Below are 21003 nucleotides of genomic sequence, written 5' to 3'. Positions count from 1 at the left end.
TGTTTCCAGTCATAACACAAGAATTTATTCTAGGTATAAAGAGAAGGAATATTAATATAATTTGTATCTCCCAAAGAAATTGTGGGTTATTTTCATTTCAGGATTCCAAGAAGACTCTACTAAATATGTTAATTAGTTACAGTAGTTGTTTGAAATAGAAAGGTATGTCACTAACAATGCAACCATGCTAAATAGTTTTACAAGACCCTTTTGATTGACACATGCCCTCTCTATGAAAAGAACATCAAATCAATGGCCCTTGTTAGTGTCTAGACATAATTGTCTCTGAATTGAATACATCATCTTTAACTGCAATACCAAAATGGTTCCAACTAAAATAATGGAACCGTCTCTTGCATCATACTTCAGAATATTTTGTAGAAATTACATAATACTATAGGTGGAGAAAGATTTGAGGTTAACATTTTGCATATTCCTGCAATCAACCCAACTCTATTTGCTGTGACATGAGCATGCATTCTGAAAAGAAATTGTATTTGATGGAAGACGTAAAAATATACAAATAGGTCATCAGTTTTAAGAACATACAAATATTTTAAAATATTACATATTTGAACCCATAGCCAGGTACCACACATGTGCAAAATATTATGTATATAACACAAATAGTATTTATTTATGTACTTAGTCTGAAACCTGGAGGAGGAAAAAGTCAAACACATGTACATTGATCTAATTTAACTTTGATTTTTATATAAACCTTGCGTGAACATAAGAAAACAGTGTGTGCGTGCACATACATTTGTGTCCATGTAAAAATATATACAGAATTTTCAAAAGTATTTTACAAAATAACTCAAAATAAGCCACAGAGTTCATGTTGGTACACTTAAGTTTAGGAATGTTGTACACAACTTCTTAATGTAATGTCTAAATGCTCTAACAGAGCAGTTTGTAAATGTAACCTTGAAAGTCTTATTACAATACCACATATAGGTATGAATGGAATCCAGCGATAATTTCCATGATAGCAATCATATTTAGAGATTTACTAATTGGAAATCTGAAGTCAGTCAACAGCAGGATACTACCACATGCATCACTATTCAGTGTTGATAAAAAATGAAATGCTTCATTCCCACCTTTCAGTGGCCCTGTAAGGACTTTTATTATCCTGTGTTTATCTCCAGAAAAAGAATCATGGAATCATTTAGTTTGTAAAATACCTTTAAGATCATCAAGTCCAACCATTAACCCAGGACTGCCAAGTCCACTACTAAACCATGTTCCTAAGCCCCACATCTACGCATTTTTTAAATGCCTCCAGGGATGGTGACTCCACTGCCTCCCTGGGCAGCCTGTTCCAATGCTTCACAACCCTTTTGGAGAAGAATTTTTTCCTAATATCCAACCTAAACCTCCCCCAGCACAAGTTGACACTGTTTCCTCTCATCCTATTGCTTGGTACTTGGGAGAAGAGACCAATACCCATCCTGCTACAACCTCCTTTCAGGTAGTTGTAAAGAGCAAATAAGCTATCCTCTGAGCCTCCTTTTTTCTCCAGGCTCAACCACTCCAGTTCCCTCAGCCTCATAAAACCTGTTCTCTAGACCCTTCACCAGCTTCGTTGTCCCTCTTTGGACACACTCCAGCATCTCAAAATTCACGTGAAATGTGAAAGCATGATTACCACAAAGAAATAAGAGGCACAGTGCTGTATTCACTCCTCTTGATTAAAAACAAAGACAAGCTTCGTAATACTAAGAGTATTCTCCTTAACACTTAGTGACAAAAAACAGGGAACATGTTATTCAGTTGAAAAAAACCGAAAAAGATTCACTTGTTTCTCAGTACTCTAGTTACCTTAGGAAACAAACCCACATCACTACATCAGTTCTTAACACAAAATGACCAACAATGAACCTGAAGCTAGGATAGCTTTGACAAGATTTATCGTTATAGCAGATAGCAATCTGGAATTCCACCAACCAACAAACACCAAAACCTAGCTAAATCATGCACTTTAAAATATGCCCGGAGAAGTCTGGTCTCCTTCCTGACCATCAGTACGAGTTTTAGTAAGTACATGTTATAATGCCTTCTCCTGGTACTTCATGGTCCTTTACTTTTATACTGCATAATAAATGGTATATTAACTCACTATAAATTGCACTACAGTTCGAGAGAGAGTGAGTGCATCATTGTGTGCACATTAGTTTTGCTATTTTATATGTTGTTATTTTCATAATACTACCTGTATCTGCTTACTGGGACAGAAGAACACCCCTTACACAGAAAAAATACAGTACAATGGCTGAGAAGCCACCTCCATCTCTCATGGAGCTGTACTGAGGAAGGCCAGCCACAACAATTTTCCTGCACGCTACATAAAATGTCTGTAAACATTCATGGCACACTAGTCAGAAACATTTACGTTTTAAAAGACTCAGCATATTAAAGAAAAGGGACTTCAATCATTATATCAACCAAAGGTTTCAGGGCATTATACAAATGCAACGTCTAAAGACAAACATTGAACTGATACTGAAAACTGAATCAAATTAAAGAACTAAGTCTCTAAGGATGTCCTTAGAAATCAGAAAACTATGAACTGAGTGAATAAAAAAGCATCACATGAAATCTCTACTCTCAGCCTTCAAGAAAAAAAAAAAAAAAAAAAGTCCATTAGGGTTTTTAAAGGAGACTTTGTCAAGTTCAAAACTGCTAGAAATTTATGAGGTAGCTCCCTCTTCTGGATCACCAAACAATGACAATTCAACTTAAATGGCAAGCTGCAGAATTTGGCTAGTAAATAACACCTTTCACTGTTTTGGAGTTTTGTTATATACAATTAGGCGACCACACAGCGACTTAGAAAGATGCAAGCTACTGACCATTATTTTGAATAAGGAGTTTATATCTGAATAGCAAACTAAGAGAGAAAAGTAGTTGAAACCCCTAATAATTTGGTATCACTTTGGAATTTTTTTTCATTGTACAAACATGCAAAATAAAAGCTATTGACTTCTGCTTTAAATCTCTGAATTATTCAGTAAAAAGTGCAGCGACTTAAAGCAGTTTACAGAAAAGAACTGATAAATGAGAACATTAAAACCAGGTCACTTTCCCACCTGTATGACCTGCAATATGACTTCTGGATTCATATTTGCAGACGTTAAGCTTCCATATTGTAATTCTTGAAACAGAAGAATCTTATCTTCTTGGAATTTCTTTCAGCTTTGACACATTTATGCAGAAAAAAACTGCACAGTAGGAAAAACTCTGCACATCAGCTATTCAGACATTCTCCAAGGCAACTTAGGCAATTTCTGCACACATTTATGAACTGGAATTTAAAAGATCATGAAACGGGTACTCTCTACGCCTATATAAAACTCAGCTCCACAAAGGAACCCTGGCTTTCCAACTTGACCTATAATGGAAAAGGAGGCTTTGTGAAGATCTGGTGATTTTTCTGCATCTCAGCTGGAACCACAGGTGATTATACACTCTTGTCCATCACTATTCAAGCTGAATGATAGTGTTTATCTTTAATGCAAAAATTAGTCTACATGGCAAATTTGTGGCCCAAATGAAATCACAGTTTATTTCATCAGTGTTATTATGTATAATAAAATCACGACATAAATTATTGCACATTTAATGAGAAAGAGGGAGCATAAAAGATGTCCCTGTTAAATTCCGGGCTAGAAAACTTGAAAGCATGATTTTTGACTTGCTAATACCTGCATAATCAGGCACAGAATGGTGTGATTTCATCTTTCATGATACGTATACTGAGTGCATCTTAAAGGATGTGGCCAACGGAAACACCCAAAGAAATTCCAATTATTCAGGCATGGATAAAACCAAAATTGACAGAAATGATGTGGATGGAACCAAAAGGATCATATAAAATAGTATGCCTTGTAGACTTGGAAATAGTGAGAGACAGAGGGAAAAGAGCTAAGGTTTGCTATGCAGGCACCTGCTGCAAACAGCAGACTTCCAATGACACAGAGAAGAGACCCCTTTGTCAGACTCCACAACAGTCAATTGACTGAGACTCCCTACAACCCCCTTAGCAGAGAGAAGTGTTACAGAGGACAATGGGAAAGAAAAACCAAAGCTGAGGAAACTAACAGAAACTAGAAAACCTGACTAAGTATGTAAATAAAGATATTAAAAAGGGTCAGACTGGGAGGAAAGAAAACAGATCTGTGGAAGGTTAGAGAGTAAAAAGGCAATCAGCTGAAGACCACATCCTGGAAACTGAGATGTTGAAGGCTGCAACTTCCAGCATCAAAGAGCCAGATAATTAGCTAAAAAAGTACAGTATGTTAAAGTGGGCAAGTGAAGTCCTTGAAAAGGGCAGTAAAATCTGAAAACCTGGTTAAAAAAAGCTCAGTCTGTTTTTCAAGCCTCATCCAAACAGCAACACCACTTCTCAGACTAAGAAAAGGAGCTAACATCTTCAGTCAGATATTTATGAAAGAAAATAATTAACAAAGTGTTAACAAAGTATTTATTTTATGGTCAAATGACACTTAATGACTCTTAGGAGGAAACATACTCTATCACCCATATTAAGTTCCAATAGAAACATTATGTAAGGATTTCATAAATCATTGTAATTAAATTGGTTTGATTTTTATGGAATAAATTAATTTAAGTACATTGAGATGATTTAATCAAAACACAAAATCAGGAAACAACAAATGAGAAATGTAAATAACCCACTCACCTTTTTCTTTTCATAACAAGTACATATACTTTCCAGTATTTTATTGACATTCAAGAAGTCTTTTTTTATAGTAGTCCACAGAAATATGTGAATGACAAATTCTTACAAAACCCATGCCATGTATAAACAAAGGCTCCATAAACAATAGATAAAAATATCACAAAATGGACTATTATTGTTGATAAGTATCACTAGAAGTAAAGCTATCATATGAATAAATATAACTTCAATATACCTTAATCCTTCCACTTTGTCTATCATGCTGAAATTTTCATATTGAAACAACATCAGATTGTGTAGCAACAAATAGAAGTATAACCAAATACCCATGTTTTCTCGTAAAGAGTCATTTATCGGGTCTGGTCTTAGCCACATACAACATCATAACAGAAGCAAAGTACAATGGCAACACTTTCCAGACAGGAGCCCTTTCCCTGCACTGCAGCAGCTTCCACACATCAGTGATAGTTAACCAACCAAACATCAGCATATGTGACTGTAAAATAAGGAGGAATGAAATGTAAGGAGCTGCTGAATGTAAACAGAGATGTATGAAGTAGGACTGGAATAATAGTATCATCCAAATATACTAAATCAGAGGGTTTATCAGGGAGCACGCAAGTCCTGTGATGCACCTTGCAGTGCTGTATGCAAGCTGGTAGTGTCCTAAATGTACACTGGGGTGAGACAAGCGGTATACCAGTCCCTTCCAAGCATCTTGGTTTCCTTTGAAGAAACCAAGAATTGTGGGGTGCAGAAAAGGCACAGTACACTAAATGTCCAAATGGGACAACTGAGAGCCCAGAAATGTAAAGCAAACCCATCCAACTCATGGAAAGACATCTGTTCATGGTGATTATACTTCAAAAGAAATGTTGGCAAATCGTGGCATTTCAAGAAAAGAGCTGCTACCACACCTTCTTATGAGACCAAGGAAAAAACAATTGTTTGGTTCGGCCAAAAAAGGACTGAGACGTGAAAGCATCTACAGATGGGAGATTTCCTATTTAATGAGGCCTTACTAATAAAGGCAAAGACTCACAAAGATGTTACTTCAGTTGTACGCTTGCGCAATCATGTTGCTTTCCACACAATTTGTAAAAAATGGAAAAGACAGTATTAAACCAAATGCAGATTTACTGTCTTTGAAAACTACAGTAAACAAAAAGCTATTGTAAGTACAGTGAATAAATTCATATTCATTAGTGCACAGGTCTTCTAGTTCCTTCAAATGGTACAACCAAAGAGTATATTATCCATCTTATCTTCTCAACAAATTTCTCTTCAAATTACTCAGAAGTAAAAGAGAATGCTAGAGCAGTATATGGCAAGTAACAGGAAAGTTCACATTACAATTCACAAGGCACTAATGTTAACAGGGCTTTCAGCCATGCAAGAACATAAAAGTTACAAAACAGATTAAAAGAAAATTTACACTGTAAACCAATTTCAAGTCTCTTTTGAGCTAACTTTAAGAGTGAAAACTAAAAATGTGATTTTTATACTCAATCTTTTCATTATCCATATAATCATTACGGACTGTAATGCTACCTAGAACTTAATGCCAGCTTAGAATTCACAGCATAAAGTATTTCAAACATGCTTTAACTTACACAAAGTTTGGAAGAAGTTAATGTGATTTGGAACTTAAAGCAAAGTGTCTGGAATAAGTAGTCCTGTTAACAGTCCACTAGATAGCCTGGGAAAACTGCAGATTTGACTTTTCAGAAGTCCAAAATACTTACCTAATAGCTGACATTCTGCTTCTATAAAAATCACTTCCTTAACTTTTGTATTTCACTTTGCCAGCCTGTAAATGGATACCCTAATACTGTTCTTCATACAGCTTTTGTGAGGCTGCACTTAATGTGAGCAAAGTGCTTTGAGATCTTTAGCATGAATAAAATATATTTTGCACTTAGACGTTAATTATAGAAGTAGCAATATTTGAAATAGGGTTTTGTTTCAAGGCAGCAAGACTAAATCAAATATGATTATCTTGGCTTTGATTGTGAGGTTTTACTTACTATGCTCTATTTTTCCTTGCATTTGAAATATGCAATTTAGCTTTTCTGTTATGTAAATGAATGTTTTTCATCTAACACATCTATTTTTGGAAAAAAGAATAATTTTCTTTCCTACTCTAAGACAGAAATGTTGCAGAACACAATTTTGAAGTCTAACTGACAGAGCACCACAGGGCCATTGCATGCATTCAATAGCAAAAGCAACAAAAGAGTGCCCAGAGGACTCATTAAACAAGATTATTAATATGTAAATGTTTGTCTATATGAATATATACGTATGTAAAAACACAACAGTATTGAATATAGATTAGTTAGTCCTTCTGTCCATTGGTTAGGTGATCCTAACTAATGCAGCTGCAATCACAACAGATTTAGCCTTTTTGAAAAGTAAAAAGAACTGGGATAAGCATAGAAAAAAAACCTCTGCATTGAAGTCATAGGAACAATTCATTTTAAGCTAAGGATTCTGTTTGGCTCTGTGTAATTTAAGTTATTTTGGAGGCAAACTTCCACAAAGGAAAAGGTTTAGACTTCATCCACAACACTGGCGTGCAAAAGAGGTAAACCACCTGCCACAGTAGTCCTTTCTTGCTTTCCACTTCTGCAAAGCATGCTAATTGTATTGCTGTGTTTGTTAAAAGACAACACATATTCTGGAAAATACATGTCATATTTATATATAATCCTATTAACATAAACAGGGTTTACTACCTGCAGATTAATTTGATTCTATAGCTCATGTAACCAAATTACACTACTTCAGCCTGTTCCTAGCCTCTGAATTTCACATATTCTCATGCTGAGTGAAGAAAACACCTAAGACACCCGTTTAAGTCATGGAGTAAAACTGAGCATCCATAAATTGCCAGTTCAAAAAGAACTGAAGCCTGGATTAGCTAACTAACTTAAAAAATTATGTCATGTGACAAAAGATGTCCCAATAAATCAAAGGAATAAAACACCTGCTGAGAAGAAAACGTCGTAGTCTCAAAGCAGTGCTAAACCTGCTGGGTGTTTACCCCAACAAATAAGGTTAAAAAGTATATTCTATAAAGGAACACAAGTGCCAACCTAAAGCTTGTTTTCAACATTCTATGATGCCTAAGAAATGCTGTCACTCACTCATTACACTCCCTCACACGGATGTAATTTCCACCCCCACCTATCGTCATCACATCTGGTTTGGTATTGTAGCTTCACCCCAAAAAAAAAAAAAAAATCATGCAGGCACAAAATCACAACACATTTTCAGAAATGCTTCAGTATGCAAGTGTGTGTTGTGTAATTACACACACTGTTAAGTATACCTTGAAATATAAACCACGGTGGAATAATTGTGTGGAGGGGATAAACTTAGCCCAAACCCTTGATCAAGCCATAGCTTATTATTAGTACACCGGGGTTTAAATCACTTCTACAAACAGTAAAACACAAAACACAACACAAAGCATAACACCCCACAGAATCACAGATAATAAAGTTAAAAGAAACCCCAAACAAGTAGTCTGTCTACCTGCCCCAAGGCAAGATCTGTAGCTTTATTACTTCAACCTATGTTTGTGAAACAAGCCTTAAATACCCCAAGTGAGTGAGAGTTCGTTGTCTACCTACCCTACGGCTTCACTGCTGAAAGGCCTTCCCTAATGTTTTACCTGAAGCCGATCTGTTAGAGCGTGTCAGTTTCCTTAGCCCTGCAAAGTTTGTCAGTCCAGCTGAACTTCTGATACATTTTAAGCCCTTACAAATAGTAAAGGTGCTTGCCTGAGAAGCACCTAACACCAACAAACCAGAATATCGAGATGAGGTCCCAGCTCCACTTAGCTCACTGAAATCAGGCACTGAAGTACACTCACAGAGACTGCACACCATGCATCTGGCATACTGGAAAATATAGGCTGGCACCCAAGTTTAAAAACTCTTTGTGTTCAAAATCTTACACAGTTCAGAGGTGGAGGGAAGACTTTCTTGCCCTGGCACCCAAAGGCTGTTCCTTTTCTGATCACAGAATATTAAAAAATAAAACTTTCCAGGCTACCTCTCTTTCCAAAGTTGGGGGTGGGGGGGTGGGGGGGCGGGGAAGGGCCAGAAAACTTCCCAGCAGGTACCACACGGCCTCCCTCACACCAGTAGCCACTGACGCCAAGGCCAAGATAACTTACGTCACTTAGGCCGCTAGCTGGAAAACCTAAATCCTCCCCATAAAACAAAACCAAACCAGCCAAGACACTTACACGAGGCCCAGCACATGCATACTGTCAGTGGTCTCTCCCTGCCAGCCCACCTGCCCTCACGCCTTGGGCCCACACCCCATCTTTGCTACCTCACGGTCCCAGGTGGCTGCTGCGTTGTGTCACTGCCTCTCCCACCAGCGAGCCACGTTCCTCCACACTCTGCCGGACGGGGCAGTGGTCGAGGAGACGCGCCCCACCTCAGCACCCCTGTACTCACCTTCAGAGACCTCAAACTCGGCTGCTCCATTGAGCTGGTAGAGGCACCAGTCCACCGCGCTCTCGCCTGGGGGGCCGCCAGCTGCGCGGAGAGGAAAGGCACAGTCAGCCCGGGCACCCAGGGCCGGCGGGGAGGAGAGGGCTAAGGGAGGCAGAAGGGAAGGAGGGTGGCGGAGGAGAAAGGCAGAACCGGAGGAGAGATGGAAGGGGCAGAGGAGGGAACGGAGAGATGAGAAGGGACCAGGGCGCGCCGGGAAAACGAGAGCGTTTCCAGATACCCTGCTTATGGGACATGGGTGTTGCCCTCCGAAAGGCGCCCAGTGCTCTGAACTGTTATTTGCTTTGCTCCCAGCGCCGGTAGCTCGGGGCGCCTCCTCCTTCTCCCAGCGGAGCGGGCGGCGCAGCGCTGCCTCGGGGCGCTCAGGGAGCCGGGGGAGGGAGGACGGGAAGGAGGGAAGGCTCCGCCCGGAGCTCCCGGCGGAGGCGGCGCAGCCTCGCCAGGACCCGCCGCGCCCGGCACCGCCGGCCCTGCCGCGGCCCCAACAGGTGTGAGGCGGCGCCGCGGCCCCGGCACGGCCCGGCACGGCCCGGCACGGCGGCGGGGCTCGGGGGGTGCCGGCCGGGCCGCCCCCAGCGGGGCGCCGCGGGGCCGGGTGGCCGCGCTGCCTGAGGCGAACCCCAGCCTCGGCGGCGGTGGAACGCGACGCCACAGCCTGGCCTTCCCCCCGGCCTCCCGCCGCGGCCCGCAGTAGAGGATGCTGCCCGTTGTTGGGCCAACTTCAGTCATGAGCTCCCCACCGCGTGCCCCCGTCCCTCCACAGCTCTTTGCCTGGCACACTGGGGCCATATCCCCAGCTGCAGCACGCAGCCCCTGGAGAACGCCTCACACCAAGTCATCTCCAGTGTCACCCACGCTGGTGTCCCTACAGCCTCCCCTGGCTTGCCACACCAAGCACTGGCAGCTGCGTTTTCCTCACAACAGTCACCTCAGTTCTCCTACCATCCCTAGGCTGTATAGGCTATCGTAGGGATAAAGGCTGCAAATACGATGTAAATTGTCAGGTTTATATTTGCTGAAATCACTGCAAGGCTGAAAAGTGGGTTTCATCTGGTCCATGGATCCACAAACTGTCTCTACAGTGTCCATGACAGGTAAGTAGGAAAGCAAACCTGTTACTGAGTAAGTTGAGGTGTCCTCTGCCGGGATCTTTGCCTCCACTGGAAAACGTTGAGAGGAATGGCAAATTTTAAAACACTGAAAGAGCTAGAACAAATTTACATTAATCAATGCCTTTATTCTTACAGACATCTACCCCAAAAATATGACAGCAGGGAAATACAAAGGTACATTAATTGTTCTGTTCACCAGCTGGCTTTCTTGATAGTTAATTTAACAGAATTGTGACTGCTTAGCTTATAGCTGGCAGCATCCCGCCTACATCTTCTGTCTTTTTGAGGTGAACAGTGTCAGAGACCCACGTATAGCACAGCTCGTGTCAGAGCAAACACACTTTGTATGGGCAAATGAGAAAAGCTTAAGAAATAATACAGGAAGACTATAATCAAGCTATACTAAGAGATTAGGAGCCAACAAGAGGATAAAACACCAATGTAGGCAGCTGTCATGGCACATTTACACTGGCTCCTCCACCTAGCTTTTTGCTGTTTGTGAAATGATATATAAATGGTGGGGAAGCGTTATTTCAGCATAAATTCTACTTGATTGATTCATCTCTTTTTACAGCAAGTGAAAACCCTCCTGATGCCTTTAGGTGTGTGAACTGTGGGCAGTTTGATTCAATTTTTCCTAATAAAAATATTCTGTTCAAATATTTATATTCTCCACTGCGTCCACGACAGTGTCACACTGTGGCCTTTGTGAAAGAATAAGGAGGACAATTACACTTTCAGAAGGCAATAGGTTTAAAATGGGAGTAATATTCTGCAAACATTCTCTGCTACTTTTATAAAAAAAGCAGAACACCGACACTTCCAGTTTCCTGGGAACTTCACCTAAATTACAAAGACCGTAATGCCTTCTGAGGTAAAAGAACACCAGTTCATTTAGACAGTGTGTGTATATATATCTCCAAGCCATATGTTCACTGGATGTGCATTAGCTTTCTTGGAACTGAAAAGGTTTAAGCTGATGATTTGAGGAAAAAAAGAATATCATAGAGCTGTATTAAAGTAAAGCTTCATCCAGCTGCTTACAGTGATAGTAATTCCCCCTACAAATTACCTACAGACCTTGATTGCTCTTCATGACAAGGTATTATCATAAATAAAATTAACCTTAGCATTCCAGTGTTTGCCTCTGCTTTTTGGAGAAAACTTCAGTCTACCGTATTAATTAGTGAACAAGGGCCCTGTTGTGGGGGAATCCATTCAGATTAGATTTAATTTTTATGAAAGGTAGCAATTTTATGCTGCTCAACTCAAGATTACTGACTTGCATAGCATTTTTCATTCTGGACTTCAAGTATTTACAAGCTTTATATGTTAAAAAATTCATCGAGTTTGGCATGTAATGCATCACGCTTTTTTTTTCTTTCTAAAATGAGGGGACGGATGCAAATTGCATTTAGTGTGTGTGATCTGTTTCTACAGGTATCTTAAATATTGAGATGGGTTAATTTGCACCCAAGTGCCAGCTAGTCCAGTATGCATCTGCCTTTTACCAATGTAAGTCTGTAGATGGACACCCTTAAGCTATTTGTGATTGTTTCCTTCAGAGAGATAACTGGTTTAACTAGGCTTGGAAACTAGTAATGCTAAATCAACAAACTTCAAAGTAGGAGCAGGTACCATCTGCATCTGATGTCCTTTACATTTGCATTGTCAGAAATGAGCTAAGAAATTGGCATGATACGTTTTGCCATTTCAGGATTGCAAGGTTGTTAAGAGCATGAAATTTACACAAGCTAGAACTTCAGCAAGGTAGTAATTTTAAAGTCTGTGTGTATTTTAAAGAGAAAGTTTTAAAAAATAGTTTAATCTGGTTTGGCTTTCAATATCACAGTGATATATAGGGCAGAAATTGGTGCAACTGCAGACAAAACTTCTGAGGATACATTACCCTACAACAATTTTTAATTAAGGTTGGATTTTTTTTTCCTTTTCACTAGGACTTTATGCAGACAGAAGAGTATGCATTTTCAGTTCTCAGCACAGGGTCCACCTCTTGCTAGCAGCAGTAAAACAAGTGATAAAACCCATTTAAATGGAACCAGAAGGTCAACCGCATAAATAAGAATTAATCGTGCTACCACTTCAAAGACACAGACAATAATCCATCATGAACTATTATACCCTGAAATAAAGAACTAGCATTCCACTCAAAAGAATTTCCTCAAAAAAAAAATATTTATAGCTGTCCAAGGTGTAGTACTCAACATCTCTCTGATCAGCCTAGTTTTGTAAGAAAACCAGCCCCAGGCTTACCAACGAGAGCCATCAGGACTACCCAGGGGCTGCGGCTTTAACTGGCTCTTGCACCCGGCTGCAGGGACCTCAAATAGCCGCAGAGCAGCCCGGGGCTAACACGAAGTCACGCCCTCGTGCCTCAAAATCCTCTCACGTAAAAGAAAACTGCTATGGCGGTTTTTTGGTTTTTTTTTTTTTTTTACAAAGCAGCTGCTCTCGAGAGGCGAGCCTGACGCCGGGAGGCGGTGCCGGGCGGCGGGAGGCGGAAGCGCGGTGGGGAGCCGCCATGCGTCCCCCGCTGCTCCTGCTGCTGCTCCCCAGCCTCCTCCCGGCAGCCCGCGGCCGGGCCGAGCTGCGGGCCTTCGTGGTCGCCCACAGCCACATGGACGTCGGCTGGGTTTACACGGTGCAGGTGGGGCCCCTTCGGAGCGAGGTTGGCCGGGGTGCATACGGCGCGGCCGGCTTCTCCCCGGGGCGGCCCGGTGGGCTGCCGGGGTACGGGTGGGCTTGTCGGCTGGGGGCTGAGCCTCTCCCGCTGCCCGGCCGCAGCTCAGCTCCCTGGGCGCCTACAAGCTTGCAAAACTACCCGGAGCCGTGGACCGCTGGTAGTAGGATGTCTACCTGCCTCTGTCCTAACACCCACCCGCTTGCAAAGGATCGTATAAATCCTTGTAAGGTGCATCTCCTGCCCTGAGTCTGTCCGGGAATGTGCTCCATCACCGGGTGTTTTGGAATCCTGACGCTCGTTTGGAGCAAGCAGGGTTAGCTTAGGAGCTGTGCCCATGAATTTTGGGTTTGCATGCACCTGTGTTCTGCAGGATGCTCCTGATGGATTATTTTTTTTTTCTTTTTTTTTCAGAGGAAAATCTTCAATCTGTTTCATGGTGTGCTTGGATTATGTGGCAGGTTTTCACGGTCTTTCTGTTTCTCTTACTAAACCAAAACTCCAGGAAAACTTCCTGTTTTTTCTTCGAGATGAGAGCAGGATACCAGGGCCTCCATAGTTGGGGTGGGGTTGGAGTCTCGTTCTAGTGCCACAGAAGTGGAGTAACAAAGTAATTTTTACTAAATACCTGAGATGCAGAGTAAAATAAATCAGGTGGGGCATTAATACCTTTTATATTTGTTAGTCAAAATGCTGAATTCATCTTCATTAGTATTAATTTCTTGCATTCCTGTGAAAGATGCTATGGGTGCTTCACTTGCTAGAGTGAAGTTGCATCAGATGTTTAACTAATAAAAAAGAGCTAATGGTTCACCAAGGCATTTGTGCTGTGCATGTGTTTTGTCCTCCCTTTTTAGGAAAGATTAGTGAATTACTCTTAATACTCCAAACTCCTACTTAAATTGCATAAGGGAACATGAAAAGAATTTTTGTTCCGGTCAGTTAGTGGTAGAAAATCTCCTCTGAGAGAAATGAAACACATAATTTATTTCTCTCTCCCTTTTTTTTTTTTTTTTTTTTTAAGAAGATGCAATTGCTTGAAGCCTCGGTTCCTCTGCTATTAAATCACAAGCATTAGCAATTCCTTTAGTCAAAAACCACAGAGGTTACCTGTGGATCATTTCAAATGCTCTGTAGTAAAGTGAAACCTGGAGGTAACTCTCTGGAATACTAATGGGATCCCAACCAATTTTACATTTTTGGTTTGCTTAGTTAATAGGTTTCACTCATGACTGACAACATGTATTTAGTGTTTCATTTCTCCATGTATAATGTGAAAAATATGTGTTTTATTTATGATATCAGAACAGCAATCTTCATTGCATGCCAGAAATTGCAGTATTGATGGAGAATTCCAGCATTGGATGTACAATAAAACTTTCATTTTTTTCCTTTCAAAGCAAGCTATCTGTTGCAATTTGATAATAGTGGTACCATAACTTACGTGAGATGTGGCATCTCACTGACATACCTTGCCGTAACTGTGAAAGACACCTCACCATTGTCTAGAATGCAATACAAAACAATTTTTACATCATGCTAGAAGTTTAAAATCTATATTTAAATAAGTAAAATCTTGCCTGGTTTATTTATACTGGCTTACTGCTTATTGTTTCATTACTCATTATCTCATTAACTGATAGAGGATATGAATTGGAAAGAAAGTTATTACTGTTGCTTGCAAGTGTCCTGGTTTATGAGAACAATTATTTTCAATTCCCACCCAGATGAGTGGGGTTTATAAAATTTGTAGGATTGGGTAATATCTTACTGCTTAGCTCCAGCATAGTTTGAGTCAGAATATAGAGTGTCTTGCCTTAATGTCCAAAATACCTCAACAAATTATTTTCAATGAGTTACTACACAGAATATTTTAATATTGTATTAAATTTGAAAAGTCCTTGTTCAGCTCTTAAAATCTAATGTACTCCGCTATTAAGAACTAAAGTTGAACCTGATGCTGTAATCATTGTACATGTACTTGGATTTTAGGATGTATTGTTTGTAGCCAATTGCCAGTCAAAAATGAAAACTCCTTAGCGGTCATTTGTGTGTCACTGTTGAGTATTAATAAAACTTAAAAGCCATTCCCTTAGTTAAAATTTCATATTGAATTAAACATCTAATAATAATCTTGATTTTAAAAAAAACTTAAGAACTGATTGAGAAATCGTTGAACAAGTAATTATTTGCATAAGCACTACAGTATTTTGAGCCGTTACTCCTACACTCAGACGTTTTCCCTTTTCTAATCACACTTTAGCATTTTTACAAAGATAGCAGTATTTCAGTTGTAGAAAGCAAAGGGTTAGAAAAAGTTCATTCTGATTTGGATCACATAATCCCCTTATTTCAAAATGTGATTTTCATATAGGGAACTTGCTTAAATTAATAATATGGATTCATATTTACATATCATGCCCATCAGTTTTTATGTGGGTGAGAGATTTATGTGTCAATTACTTCAAGATGTATGTGTACGTCTTGTGGTGTGTGTTCTTAAGCAAGTACCAGTAGTTTAAGTAGAAAAGTGTTATGCTTAGTGTTAAAAATTACATGTGTTATAAATATATATATATAATAATAATTGCTATAACAGGCAGATAACTTTGTTACAAAAAACACAGACAGTACTGGAAATCCTAGGACCTCTGCTGTTGTCTTTAGACATTCTGTATCACTTTGAAATGAAGTAAAGGCTAGAAGACTGGATCTGGACAGCAGAAGTTCTGGCAGGGATAAGTGTACATAAAATATCTTCATGTGCACAACTTCAAAATTAACGTTGTTAATTTGATACCATATCATAGGATATAACAGTGTGATAGGTTATTTGACTGATACAGCTATCATGTTTGCATTCCAATAAAAATCCATAGGCCTTATTCTGGAATACATGTCGCATTAGGAACAACATAGACAGCGTAGATGCATAAATTCTCACACTGGGTGATTCTATGTCAGCTCATTCTAAGAGTCCTTTGCCAGTTAGGTTTTACTCTATCCTAAAACATCAAGCCAGATGGAGTTATTTTTCATGACTGAAGCTTCTAAGGCAGTAATAGTATAATTTACAGTATATGTATCACTGCATTACACTGGCAATGCACACCCATAGCACAGTCGTACTTGCTCTGAAGAAACAATTCTGGTAGTTTAGGTCATCAAAAGAAGAGCAGAAATGGAAGAATAAAGTGTGCATGTGGGTTTTTTAACTGTGTTGGTGCTAAGTCTTATATTCATGGCACTGTTCATGTAAGGGAAGGATGAAGACAGGGTAAGCTGTTCCCAGTACATCAAAAAGAAAGTGTGTATTGTTGCCTGCTGATCTTGGGGGGAGCCACGCCTTGATCTAGTCAGGTCCCCAGTCAGAGGATGTATTTTGAAGCAGAATGGCCCACAGGCTGTACATAACGAGATAGAACTTTGTTGTTCTGAGTGTTCAAATATGACATTTTTGATCTATCTCTTTTGAAGCCCAGTGAGTGTTCAGAACAGCCTGTTTAACAGTGGCAAAATAGTTTGTTTTCTACTTTTTTTTCCTCTCTTTTTTCAGGAAAGTATGCATGCTTATGCAGCAAATGTCTACACATCTGTTGTAGAAGAGCTAACAAAAGGAAGGCAGCGCAAATTTATTGCTGTGGAGCAGGAATTCTTTCGACTCTGGTGGGATTCAGTAGCCACGGATATGCACAAGCAGCAGGTAAGTTGCACTAGAGCCATGCTTTCTGTTAACAAAGCGTGCACGCTCTTTTCAGGGGACAAGGAGGGGCAAAGGATTTCACCATTTGCTTTTTACCCAGATCTTGTGTAAGCTGTCTCTGAATCTGGTGAAGGACTTTTAATTCTGAAGGCAGTTACAAGAGGTTAAAACCCCAGCTATAGATTAGAGCGGTAGGAGGTAGTAACCTTTGCACTGCACACTCTTTACACTTCACAGTTCTCATTTCATTGGTCACTTTGTTATTTGGGGGCATGCTAGTATAACGTGGGTGATTCTGAAAGAGGCTGCACCAGTATCTGTTAAACATCTGAAGCCTAACACTGCTCACGAGAGGAACTTCTTTTCTTTCCAGTAAAGTACTGCTCAAAAACCTGCTCTTTGTAAACAAGGATAATGCAGCAAAGAGGTGACTAAAGATTCAACAGCAGTGTGTTTTTCCTGGTAAAGATGTGAAGTTTTATTTGTCACTGCTTCTCTGGCATGAAGTAAACATCCTGAAATCAACGGCTGGGCTGGCAGCCTAGCAGCTGGTCATGTGTTACATTGCACTGCAAGATGTTTAAGTTTTGGACCTTAAAACTAGAGGGTATACAAGTGTGGCTTCCCATAATACTCACACAGAACTCCATGATCTGTTCTGTTACCAGGGTCCACCCAGCAGTAGCATACTACTTGCTGTACTTTACATTCCGGTTTGTTTAAAGTACTAGATGTTAACAGCAACATGTGAAAAAAGACACCTCTTGTATGTTTATTTTTAACCTAGTCCTTCACTAAATTCTGAATTTTCTGTAATGTTCAGTATTTAAATAACAGCTTACAGCCTGTGTGCAGCTGATCTGTGTATGAGAGATTTTGCTGTGTATGGGCAGTTCAGTGTTTTTGTGTGGGTACTTTGCCCATACTTGCCTGTGCAGGACAATTTTCTTGACTGTTTTTAATTAGAGAACTGTACTGTAAGTCTGGGATTGGGGAATTAAAGAAAATAGCATAGGAACTACTTTGTGCAGGGACAGAAGAGTACTCTTCTAAGTACTAAGAGTAACTTTCTAAGGTAAGTTGGTCTTATTTCAAATATGTTATGCTGTTATAACCCAAGTATAAAGTAAAGGTCTGTTTCTGGTATCTATTCTTGCTGTTCTGTGGAATCCAGAAGAGTAAATGTGTATCACATTTGACCTCAGTAGTGCAAAACTACTACTTACAATTCAGCCTTTAATTTCCTAGCCTAATTACTGATAATTGTTGCTTTCAGGTGTTTTTAGTCAGTTTTCTAGTTACTTTATAGTTGCATCTCTGAAAACTGAAATTATTAAAACCACATTCCTCTTAAACCTGTATGTGAAACATTGAATCTATAGTAATATTTAAGAGCTATGATGCTTGCTGTTAAGTGACACATTTTAATGTTAGCAAGTTGGGCCTTGAAATTAGGTCACTCTCATTACTGTCCTGCTTTTTTTCACTTGAACTCTAGCATGAATGATTTTCTGTAGTACAAGCTCTCTGGTTTTAATTTTCCCCCTTTTTTTTTTTTTTTTTTTTTTTTGCTTGGAATACAGGATTTAGTTTCTTTTGGAATGTCTGCTTTGGATTAGGGCAATAGAATTAAAAACTAGTAAAAAGTGCAGCCTAAGTACTGAAGCTGATTTTACAGTTCAGATGAGAGTGAAATGTATTGCAGCAGTACTCAGCCAGATATGAACCTCCTAGTTCTCAGTGCATTTCTTGTGTGAACCATTCCTATCACCTTACCCTGGCTTGATGTCTGGGTGTTTTAACTAGGGGGAAAAAAAGATGTGTGGCCACTTCTATCTGGTTTGTAGGGGTGAGTTCATGTAAGGATAGTAGTAATTGTCCCAAGGACCACAGATATGTTCTTCTACGATAGCAGCCTGCTGCTTCTAAGTACTGCTGCATCTGTTTCCTCTGTTTCTCCTTCCTTTTGCCCTGTTCTGGTTAGCAAAAGTGCTTGTCATTGCAGATACTGTTTTCTTTTTTTTCTAGGATTGGATATTATTTAAATCACTTGGATTATTTTTCTTGTGTTTTCAGACTTCCAGTGGTTACATGAAACTTGCATTAAAAAAACATCTCCATGGCCCAAAGTTTGAATCAGAGTTATCATTTGAACATCCATCCAAATGGGGAATAATAGCCACAGATGCTTTTCATGTAGGTCAGGACCAGTTCTGTGCTGACACCAGATATCAGTTATCTGGTCTCCCAGCATGCTAATCAGTCACCACAGTTGGCTGGAACTAATTTAGGAATGCTGAGCCCTGAAGCGTTTTCACAACATTGTGAACGAGAGAAATGATTCTAATCAAAATTGACAATCTGGCATCGTATCTGAGCAGACACTGCAGGTTCCTGGGGTAATAAACATAATAGCTCTGGAATTGGCATCCTACATGACAGATATATATATATATATAAAAAAAAAAGGTGGATATTAAAATATGTATTTATTTGAACTTTCATTGTTGGAAGTTTGAGGTATCTTTGAAGTGCCAGCTAGTGAAGCAACTATAATAAAAACAGAAGACTCCCTAACACTTCTAGAAAGGGACACAGACTATTACATCGTCCCTCCAAACACTGCCCCCTGCTTCATCATGCACATTTGCTGAAAATTTTACTTGTCAGCATACTTCTTGTTTCTAGTGATTGAAATTAAAAAAAAACAAACAAACAAACAGAAAAACCTTGAACAGTTGAACAGGTCTTAATATACTGACAGTTTTTAAACTAGGAAAAAGAGACCAGAAATGAAGTATAGCAGTGGGTTTATCAACCAAGCAAACCTGCTACATGTGGAATAAATATTTCTTAATAAAGTATTCTGTCTCTCACAGGCTGAGCAACCTGTCTGTGCTCTGAAGGCAAAGTAAATACATGCAGAGTAGAAGTGATATGTTTGTGGCCACGGTGTGATGGCACACTCTGTCTCCCTCCTGGATCCCACAGAACTCTGTTTCCAAGCTGTTAACGGGGGTGGTAGACTGAAGGAAACCCAGGGAGCCTGGCCATGGCTACTTGCATGGGGTTCCATCGCTGCTTGCATGGAGTTGCATATTGCTCTCTCATCCAGCCACCCAGTGCCTTCCCTAAGCCAAGACAGATGCAGCAGGAGGAAGACTTTTGGAGAAGTACTAGTATCTTGTATCTTCTGTTATAATCCTCCAGCTTTAGTTGCCTTGAGGCAGGATCCTAGGCTGCTGCCAGTGCAGTGTATGGGGACAAGTTAGTGTTTAGGTAGTATAAAGGCGTGGTAACAGCCCTACTGAGAAACACCAGAAGGTCAGAGTCTGCCTAGCAGTGCATCCTTTGTGCCTGCTACCTGGTTTCAGTGTAAGCTGGGTAAACCAATGCACTGTGCAGTGTGTTAGTATGCTTTTTTTCTTCCCCTGCATCTCCTTTCAGTAGCACTTAGTACAGACAGCCTTTTATCCCACTTTTGTCCTGAATGCCTTCTTGACAAGTGTTGTGTCTAGGTAGTGTGCTGTGATCTGAAATGAATTTGCAGCCTTTTTGGATAAGGCTGAAATGATGTTTATGTTCTTTGTCTTAATTGCGATATCATAGGTCCATAAGTTGCTTCAGGAGGGACAACTGGAATTTGTCATTGGAGGGCAAGTGATGCATGATGAAGCCGTGACACTACTTGATGATCAGATTTTACAGTTGACGGGTATGCATATTTGCATTTAACTTTTATTTTTCCTTGTTATTACCTTGAGGGGTTTGTTTGCTTTTCATTTCTCCACCCCGAGACTGCTATTATTTTCTTACTCTTTAAAAACTGATTAAAGCATCTCTTTGCAGATTGGTTTATCTGTATAAAAATCTTTGCTTTAAAAAAAAGGAATAGAACAGTTCTTCATTAAGCAGAAGGGTTACTGAAAGCTGGCTTGCAGTTTAATTGATGTCAGTTATAAACTCCTTTGGAGCAGAGGCCTTTCTTGGGGTGTGTGTTTGAGAGCTTAACCTCTCGAGAAGATAGTTACAGTGAAATTGAGGGTATGAAATACTCTGGAAGAAAATACCTGGTAGCAATTTAGAGTGTGGGGAGGTTGTATTGTGTAAGCAAATTCTTCTGCAGAACATGGGCCATAAAATGTCACTGAGGTCAATTGAACTTAATTGAAAGACCTGCTTGATGAAGAAACCCCCATTTGTAATGATGATCATCAGCCTCTTAGAAATAGGGGCTTATTTCCCAAGAG

At 39.9% G+C, this 21003-nt stretch overlaps 2 protein-coding genes across 4 annotated transcripts in view; one reads left to right on the top strand and one right to left on the bottom strand.

Moving 5' to 3' along the window:
- PPP2R2C (protein phosphatase 2 regulatory subunit Bgamma) overlaps window positions 1-9612 on the bottom strand; it is a 207549-nt gene extending 197937 nt beyond the window's left edge. The window contains exons 1-2 of one of the 2 annotated variants that reach the window (XM_027814213.2): window positions 9458-9612; window positions 9181-9261 (exon numbers count right to left, since the gene is read on the bottom strand). In XM_027814213.2, coding sequence (XP_027670014.1) covers window positions 9181-9261; window positions 9458-9473 — 97 coding nt within the window. In that variant the 5' untranslated portion in view covers window positions 9474-9612. Of the gene's footprint in view, window positions 1-9180; window positions 9262-9457 lie in introns of those variants that run through there. The other variant, XM_027814228.2, reaches the window with a different exon arrangement.
- Window positions 9613-12857: 3245 nt separating this feature from the next.
- Window positions 12858-21003, top strand: part of MAN2B2 (mannosidase alpha class 2B member 2) — a 31280-nt gene continuing 23134 nt past the window's right edge. Inside the window, exons 1-3 of one of the 2 annotated variants that reach the window (XM_055713028.1) lie at window positions 12858-13017; window positions 16607-16753; window positions 20363-20468. In XM_055713028.1, the coding sequence (XP_055569003.1) occupies window positions 12892-13017; window positions 16607-16753; window positions 20363-20468 (379 nt within the window). In that variant the 5' untranslated portion in view covers window positions 12858-12891. The remainder of the gene's footprint in view (window positions 13018-16606; window positions 16754-20362; window positions 20469-21003) is intronic. The other variant, XM_055713019.1, reaches the window with a different exon arrangement.

This window comes from Falco cherrug, chromosome 1 (assembly GCF_023634085.1).
Source record: "Falco cherrug isolate bFalChe1 chromosome 1, bFalChe1.pri, whole genome shotgun sequence".
In the NCBI taxonomy this organism is placed as follows: Eukaryota; Metazoa; Chordata; class Aves; order Falconiformes; family Falconidae; genus Falco; species Falco cherrug.
The sequence above is the reverse complement of the archived record's forward strand: the minus strand, read 5'-3'. Positions and strand labels throughout refer to the sequence as shown.